Here is an 8,898-nt window from a genome sequence, read left to right on the forward strand (position 1 = left end):
TATTTTAAACAGCAATACCAAAATTTTTCCAAACTACTTAGGTCAGGAAGTTTGGTGAATAGGGCTAGGGCTGGCCAGTCACACTGAGAAGTCATGAATTTCTTTGCTCTTAGTTTCCAAAATAGTCTGTTTTGATAGCATTCACATTGTTAAGAGCAGTTTGTCTAAGAGGCAGAGAGGCATATTATTCATAGAGAACTGAACTCAGAGCACGGAAACCCTCTTAGAATCTTGCCTCTTGTGTTCCATGTTCATTGCTCCCAGGTCTGGCAGACCACTTCAGTGCTGGGGAGGGAGAGACAGCCAAGTGTGCAGGGGCTGTCTAGCAGAAAAGGAATTGGGACTACTGAATAACTTTGATCATAACTTCAAGAATAACTTCCAGAAGGGAAGTGGGAAGCACTAAATAGGCATTCTACTTGGAAGATATTTGAGCTGTCACTTCCTCAGGTGTGGACATCGGTCTGTGTGGGCACCCAAGTGATAGCTGCAGGACACCTCCTCTTGGGGAAATGTATGCCTAGAGGTATTGCCTGGTGTTTCAACTGATCATTTTAGACAGAGAACTTCAGAGTGGGAAGGGAATCTTAAAGATCATCTACTCCAACCTGCTCAATTTACAGATGAGTAAACTGAGGCCTAGAGACAGTAACTGATTTGACCATGGCCTCACTGCTAAATCTGTGTTGATTAGAATCCCCAGACCAGTGAGTTCCCCATTATACCACGATGTCTTTGTAGTTTTTGGTTAGCCCCAGACTGCTGCAAGGAATAATTTAGGTCCATGTGAGACATCCCGATGTCCACATCTGCTTCGAGGATTCAAATGTCTGCTGAAAGACAAGCCTCTGAGTTTGAGACCTCAGCAAACTCTGGGCCCCTCTTGTGACCAGTACCATCAGGGCTTCTGGCTGCTTGGTAAGATATACCTGCCAAGATCGGACTAGGAAAACAAGCCAGGCCAGGAAAGAAATGCTCAGCCGGTTCTGTAGTAGCAAGATCTGGCAGCCTCCACTCAGAGCTGGTTGGGTTTTTGCTAGGCTCTGCACTCCTTCTCTGGGCCTCTGTGACCTTTGGCAAATGAAATCTCTAGGAATGCAGACTGAACGTCAGGGCATCTAGGTGCCTTTGGAGGTAGGGATTAGCATGCTAGCTAGGTGGGCTACACTCAGATTACCAAAGAGAAACAAAATCCATGGGTTCCTGCTACTGGTAGCAGTGGTGTATTCGTGAGTGTTTAATGGGAAAAGGGGCAGATGATGTCTCTAGAGCAGACTAAGAACCTTGGTTACTGATACTGCCCCCTTAGTTACTGATACCCCCTTGATTACTGATACTGTCCCCTTCCCCAGAAGTGGGCAAGGACAGCTGGTCACCCTAAGTCCTTGGTAAACGCTTGTTTGTCTAAAGGTAGTCTGTCCTTGGCGTTGATCTCCATACCACTGGGCCCGGACCTGCGGGGGAGACGAAGAGGGGTGGACAGAACCCTAAGCTTCGTTCCAGAGCCTGGCCTGACACCTGGCCGCCCTCATGGACTGGTCAGTAGTCCTGGAAGCAGCTGGGAAAGAAGTCTAGGGCTCCAGAATTTCCTCGGTTCCCCTCCTGTCTCTCCCTGCCCCACCCCCGCTACCTCCATTGAGCCGCACTGCAGCTGGGAAGAAAACCGAAAAACGCAAGTTCTGGAAAGACTGGACAATGAAAGTACTTCGCGATCCTCAAAGCGCTATCTAAACGACATCTTTTATCATTCTCGATCAAGCAATAAAGGGCTCCTCCCGCTCGTCTCCAGCACCTCTTTAGGTCTCCAGGAGGTCCAGCTTTCCCAGGCCTGGACTGCTTACTCCGAGGCCGCAGAGGAACATTTCCACTCAACTCTAGTCCTTGCGCCTCGCCCGCCTCGCCCGAAAACCAAAATGAAACAAGAGAGGCCGAGGGAATCAGGTGAAATTGGGAGGTGTTGATGACACCTTCCCGTAGGTCCAGCTGAAGGATGTACAGGCAGATTTCCCAATCTCTCTCGCAAAATATGCTGGAGTCGCCAGCACTAATATTCCCCATCCTTAGCTAGCAGGTCCCTTCCCCACCGAAATACCGCCAGCAATCGCCAAAGTTTCCAGCAGAGACTGGCAGAGATAGAAAAGATGAAGCTTCCCCCTTCTCTTCCCCTTCTCTTTCGCCTCCCTTTCCCCCTCCACCTCTTCCTCCCTCAGGCTCAGCTCCATGCCCAAAGCTATCGCCCTTCCCCATCACTCACCACCGCAACCGTCTCCCCCGGCCCTGTAACCCACCAGGGAAACTGCAGCAGTTTCTCCCGCATTGGCTCCGGCTCCGGATCCAGGGGCCCAGACCCTTCATTCAGCAGGACCGCTTCTCTGCTCTCCATGGGGGCTGACAGAGGGACCGGGCTAGGAGCTCGCTCCCCTTGGATTCTCCAGTCGGGGATCTTGAGGCCAGATCCATGGCACGATTTCACCGAGGAAGGTCCTCAGGTAATGTCCCCGGTCAGACCCGGGGCCAGAGCCGGAGCTACCGGATCACCGCCACCCTAAGCGTAGAGTCTTCCCTAAACCCTTTCCAGTCTGGACACCTCACAGGCGAGCAGTGCAGAAAACGTAACCGATTAGCTATGACCTGCGGCCTCCCCGACGGACTGCAGGAGTTATCTGGGAGAGATACAACAACAAAAACCTAACCCTTGGACTCCGGTGTAGGGTAGAAAGGAGTCAAGGATTGGGGTACCTGACCACCCAGCCCTGAGAGACCACCAAACCTGGGAGAGAGAGGGGAGAGAAGGGAAAGGAAGGAAAGAGACAAGAAACGAAGGAAGAAACCAAGAAGTGGATTCACTCGGCTCTGCGCTCCTTTTGCAGACAAACGATCTCACCCATGGTTCCCATTCCACCACCTCCTCAAACCCCGAGCAGGACAAATCTGGAGGCCTGAGGCTGAGCTTAAGAGGGAATATTTATTTACTGTTCCCCTCCTCCAAGTCCTAGCAAAAAAGCAACTAAAGGGCGTTGGGGGAGGGGGAGCCTCGCCACCGCAGCAGCCTCAAGCCCTGGGGAGATGTTGTGTCCCCAGCGAGTGGCGGTCGCTCGGGGAGACCGCCCAGGGGCCGGAAGGCGGTTTGGGGCCTGGGTGATGCTGCAGCGCCGCCCCCTGCGCTGAGACAAGGGCCGAAGTGCCTCACTCGCCTCACTCCCCACCCCTGTTCTGTCTCCCCTCCCTTTCCTTTCCTCACTCTCTATCCCTTTAACAATCCCCCCCCATCTCCCTCATCTTCGCTCTCTTTTTTCTCCCCTCCCCTTTTCTCCACCTCGTTCCCGCCCCTTTGCTCCGCCTCCCCCACAACCCTCTTCCCCCTACTTCTTCTCCTACCCCGCCTTTCCCCCACCTAGTGCCCCTCTCGCCTTCCCTCCCCCCCCTTCTCTATGGTTATCCGTCCCGTCAATCACAGCTGAAGTTTTCCTCTCCCAGTTCCCTTGTCTCCCTTTTTCTCTCTCCCTCTTTCTGTGTGTGCGTGTGTGTGCGTGTGTGTGCGTGTGTGTGTGTGTGTGTGTATCTGTCGGTCTGTCTGTCTGTCTGTCTGTCTCCGAGTTCCCCAGTCTTTAGCTCTGGCTCTGGCTCAGTCTCTGGTCTGTGACCGTTCCTCTGCCTAGAGCAGAGCGGGGCAATCTGTCAGCCCAGCCGGGGGGAGCCGCCTCGCCCGGGCTCGGGTTACCGGTGACTGACAGCGTCTCCATGGCGAATAATTTGACTCCAACTATTGTCTGGCGCAGGCAGGCCCCGGGTCAGATAACCGGACCAATCAGGGCCCGGGCCGCCGCAGCTCATGCCCGCTTAGAATAATATTATTAAAAAAGCAGCGAGAGAGCTAGACGGGAGAGCGAGAGAGGCGCGGGCGGCGGGACCTCGCCGGGCGGCGGAGTATGCAGAGGAGGGTCCCGGGCCGAGCTGCGAGGAGTCGAGCCGAGGCCACCGGCTGCTGAGAAGCCAGAGACAAATACAGGCGCGGGGGACATCGCGGGGCCCCGGCCCCTTGCAAGGACTTACCGAAGTGACTTGGGAACTTCTTTTGTGCCGCCACCCCCCTTCCCCGCTAACTCCCAACCCCCGTTATTTTTTCCGACTGCTTCTGTTGGACTCATCTTTCTTGGCTACCTCGAAAGCCCAGCCGGCGACCCAGATGCAGGACGGCGCAGCACTGTGAGCACCCCGGGGCCGCGGCGGGGGGTCGGAGCCGCAAGTCTAGGCCGAGAGGGGTCTCGGGGGGTGGGGCCAGGCCCAGGCCGCAGCCCCGGATGGTGAGCAGGGCCCCGGGGTGGCCGGCACCATGTCCATGCTGCCCACGTTCGGCTTCACGCAGGAGCAAGTGGCGTGCGTCTGCGAGGTGCTGCAGCAGGGCGGCAACATCGAGCGGCTGGGCCGTTTCCTCTGGTCTCTCCCCGCCTGCGAGCACCTCCACAAGAACGAGAGCGTGCTCAAGGCCAAGGCCGTAGTCGCCTTCCACCGGGGTAACTTCCGCGAGCTCTACAAGATCCTGGAGAGTCACCAATTCTCGCCTCACAACCACCCCAAGTTGCAGCAGCTCTGGCTCAAGGCGCACTATATCGAGGCGGAGAAGCTGCGCGGCCGGCCGCTGGGCGCCGTGGGCAAGTACCGAGTGCGGCGCAAGTTCCCGCTGCCCCGCTCCATCTGGGACGGCGAGGAGACCAGCTACTGTTTCAAGGAGAAGAGCCGCAGCGTGCTGCGGGAGTGGTACGCGCACAACCCTTACCCGTCCCCACGGGAGAAGCGGGAGCTGGCGGAGGCCACCGGCCTCACCACTACGCAGGTCAGCAACTGGTTCAAGAACCGGAGGCAGCGGGATCGGGCAGCGGAGGCCAAGGAAAGGTACGAGTAAGTACAGCTTTTTCACCTTCTATCTACTCGGGCTTTCCGGCACAGGATCCCCCTGATGCTTTCTCCCCACTGTGGGAGGACAGGGTTGGGGAGAAAAAGCCCTGGCCCTTCCAACCCACACTCACCTCTACTCCTCCCCAGGCCTAGGTCTAAACTGGGAACCTAGACACAACTACGAATAATAGAGACCAAGGTATCCCTTTCGTCTGGATTATCTGAGAGGCAAAGACTGGGCTTTCCACGCAAAGCGACCTTCTCAGGGAAACGATCGTACGCTGCAGCTCATTCAGAAGCAAAAAAGAGACTGGGATTTGAACCCTGGCCTAGGAAAAGAATATGTTGGTCAGAATCTTCCTTGTGAATGAAACCCTTATGGAATCATAGAAGAAATGAAACAGTTATGGTCATAACTGAACGGATTTGGAAGTAAGGGTTGAGTTTAGGCTCTCTAAGTTAGCTGATTAAATTTCAGGAGTGACTGCCCTTACTTCGCTCCTATAGAAACAAACCCACAGGTAAAACCAAGTTTGAAGACCAAATTATTGTCCCTTGGATCTGGCTGCCCCTCCTTATCTCAGTCACTCATATATTAAGGAAGGAAAAGAGAGAAGTAAGGATGAACCCTGTTTGTCTCCTTAAATATATATGTCCCCATTGGAAGTTATTCCTAAAGAGGGAGAACTTGGAAAGAGGCAAGACCCCATGTTACTTTGGTAGAGATGTCAGAAGGCTCTGAGGTCTTCACCAGCTGGGCCTGTCCACATTGGAAAAGTAGAAGTTTCTCAGCTAACTGGGCCTTGAATGTCCCATTTACATAGTAATGCTACTGAATTTGAGCAATCTTTCCTCCCTGAGCCTAGCCTCTTCTCTGGCTGTGCCCCACTAAAGGTAGTAGGTAGGCTGAAAAGGTCATTGAAGAGGGCTCCCAGGCCTAAATGTATGTCAGGTCCTTTCCAGAGCACCAAGGACTGGATACTTTTAACCAGGCCAGACTAAGCACCCTGGGCACCCCACAGGGCTTTGTGTGTCCATTAGTCTTAACAGAAACGGGGAAAAGACACTCAGTATGGGGTGATGAAGGAAGGGCAGAAACCCAGAGCTTAGATGGCAAAGGGGTACAGTGTTAGGTTGATAGAAAGAGAGAGTAAATAACTAAAGTAAGGCTAACAAGGAGCTACAGGATAGCAAAGGTGATTGGGAGAGCTAAGGTCAAAGGTGTGGAAGTAAACAATAGTGTCACGTCCTTAGGAAAAATATAAGGAATCAAATTCTCAAGATGAGTAACTTTAAAAAGGACAGGCAATTTTTCTTCGAAACCAAGCTACCACTGGATTTGGGAAGAGGACATAGGTTAATAAGGTTTCAGGTAATAGAGGAACCATTAGGGAGGCTCAGTCACTGGGTCATGGCTACCTCAAAAAACAGTGAGCTAAAAAGGAAGCATCTGTGCCAAGTCAGAGCTCAGCTGAGAAGCTAAGTCTGTCTTTAGGCCCTGGAAGTGGGGGATGGGGGAGGGAACTTTGGTTCACAACTTTTTGCCTGTGCCCTCAGTCTGATCAAAAGCCACTCAGCCTCTGATCAGATGGGCTTTTCACATTGTTAGGCTTTACCTCCGCAGATGTTACACTTCCCTTTTCTGGAGTTCTTTCTGCATTGGAAGCCCCTGTAAAGCAAAAAATGTACCCTGATTGAGAGTGGTAGAGGGCCTACTGGGGACCCCAAAATGTACTAATATACCAGGGTCTCAATGAGACCAGAAATATGGGCCCCACTATGGAAATATAAGATATATGCCACCTCACTGTTCTTCCCGATTAGGCCTGAACACTCCTAAATTCATGATTGCTGATGGTTGGAGATTACAACCCTAATCACGTTGGGGCTTTGGTAGAATGTACACAGGGAAAATGTGTGGCTAATCCCCCAAAATAACAATCTAATCACCAGGAGAAATAGGTTTCCTAATTCCCCCAGATCTCCCCAGAGACATTGTTCCCAAAACTAAAGGCTCTAAGGACAGAGGTGGCCAGGCCCGAGTCTCTTTCTGAGGAGCCTCAATCCTCCCAAGATGAAAGAAAAAGGGACCCTGGGGAATGACTCTCAGACTTGTCTGTCCATGGGGTAAACCCCACATCATAGATTCACAGACTAGGGATTCAGGAGTGTCTGGGGGCTATTAGGACCCTAGGAGGAACCTGGGAGGAACCTCTGTGGAGTTCCGCCATTCCAACCCAGATCTTTGTTCTTGCCCTTGGGGAAATTTTTGCCTAGAGTGCTCCAACTCTGTTTGCAGTAGGACTTTCTGTATTTCTGAGGCCTAAAGAGACTGGTGCCTGGTCTCAGGTTGGGAGACCTTCCCCTGAGTTCTCTCTGTGGACCTAAGGGAAATCAGAGAGGAATTAATTAAGCTAATTGCTGGCTAATCAGTCAATGCCTCAAGGCCCATTGGGTGGCCTGGAATCTATGGCCCAAAAGGAGACAAGGTAACAGAGACATGCAGAGAAAGGAAAAAAAAAAAAAGGAGAACTGAGTTAAATTCCATTGGAGAGATGAATCTAAAGGGCTTGAGTTTTAAGTAAGGCTCACAAAATAGGTCTGAAGGGGAAGCCTAAGAAGGCATCCAGGTAGCCAGCCCCTGCTCAGGGCCTATTTAGTCTGGGCAAGGAGATCGGGTTTGCCTGGTGCTCCTGGCGGATCTTGGCCTGCACCCAGCCTGTCCTAGCCCTGTGAAAAGGATAGTCCTGGCCACAGGCCCAAGCCACTCTAACATGGGCCAGCCTCAGGCCTCCTAAAAAATTCTTCATTCTCAATTTCCATGTGAGTACTAACTACTCGACTAAGTCCTTTTTCCCAGGATCTGCCGCTTGAAAGGAAGTACATTCTTAGCCAGAAAGGAACTTAGACACCCCCTTTCCACTTTCCTTCCAGCCTAACGGAAGGAAAGAGAGAGGCAGGAGGGTTAGAAAGGTCCTGGAGAGCCTTCTCCCTGAAAGCCTTAAAGAAAATGTGGCCAAGGTTTGGGAAATGGGTATGGAAAAGAAACCAAGGCCTGGTGCCCACCTCTGGGGTGGCAGGAGGCACTCAAGGCCCACTGAGCCTGCTGCAAGTCAGCTGCCTCAGCCATCAGGATGAGGGGAGAGAGGAGGAGGAGGAGGAAGAAGAGAAGGAGGAGGAGGAGGAGAGAGGGAGAGAGAGAGAGAGAGAGAGAGAGAGAGAGAGAGAGGGAGAGACAGAGGGCGACGGAGAGAGAGGGAGAGAGAGAGAGAGAGGACACCTTAGAAAGCCAGATGGGGAAGAGACATGGGAGAGAGATTGGAGCAAGACCCCAGAGAACACTACCAGGAAGAAAGATCATGCAGTGGGATTGTGTTAAGAGCTCAAAGCTCCTGGTTCCAGTCAGAATTTTCCAGGGACTGGACCCGTAAATAACTCCTTTAAATAATTCTCCACTCTGCTCCCCCCACCCTTTCCCCTTCTTGCAGGGAAAACAACGAAAACTCCAACTCCAACAGCCACAATCCACTTGCCACAACCCTGAACGGCGGCGGCAAGTCTGTGCTGGGCAGTTCGGAAGACGAGAAGACGCCATCGGGGACCCCGGACCATTCTTCTTCCAGTCCCGCGTTGCTGCTGAGCCCACCGCCGCCGGGATTGCCGCCACTCCACAGCTTGGGCCATCCGCAAGGCCCCAGCGCTATCCCAGTCCCCAGCGGAGACCCCCTGCAACATCACCACGGCCTGCAGGACTCCATCCTCAACCCCATGTCTGCCAACCTCGTGGACCTGGGCTCTTAGAGAAACTCACCGCGGTCTGGTCCGGCTCCTTCCCTGCCCGCCCTGCTCAGGCCCCCATCCTTCCCCATGTCCAAGCCCCTCTCACCCTCCGCCTACCCTTTCTTTTGATTCCAAAAAGTTTTATTAGATTGGAAACTGTATTTTTGAAATGAAAGAAGGCAAAGTGAGGAGAAGAAGCCGTGTTGTCAGCCGAGGGCCGGT

General features: G+C 53.0%; 1 protein-coding gene across 2 annotated transcripts; it reads left to right on the forward strand.

The window, feature by feature from the left end:
• Nucleotides 1-4,333: 4,333 nt before the first annotated feature.
• SIX2 (SIX homeobox 2) lies at nt 4,334-8,697 on the forward strand. Of its 2 annotated transcripts, none has more exons than XM_036752481.1 (2): nt 4,334-4,899; nt 8,385-8,697. In XM_036752481.1, exons 1-2 carry the CDS (start codon nt 4,334-4,336, stop codon nt 8,695-8,697), a joined length of 879 nt encoding a protein of 292 aa, XP_036608376.1. The 2 variants fall into 2 exon arrangements, with proteins under 2 accessions (XP_036608376.1, XP_036608377.1); XM_036752482.1 differs by having other exon boundaries at nt 4,334-4,893.
• The last annotated feature ends 201 nt before the right edge of the window (nt 8,698-8,898 follow it).

The sequence above is a fragment of the Trichosurus vulpecula genome, chromosome 3 (genome assembly GCF_011100635.1).
Source record: "Trichosurus vulpecula isolate mTriVul1 chromosome 3, mTriVul1.pri, whole genome shotgun sequence".
In the NCBI taxonomy this organism is placed as follows: Eukaryota; Metazoa; Chordata; class Mammalia; order Diprotodontia; family Phalangeridae; genus Trichosurus; species Trichosurus vulpecula.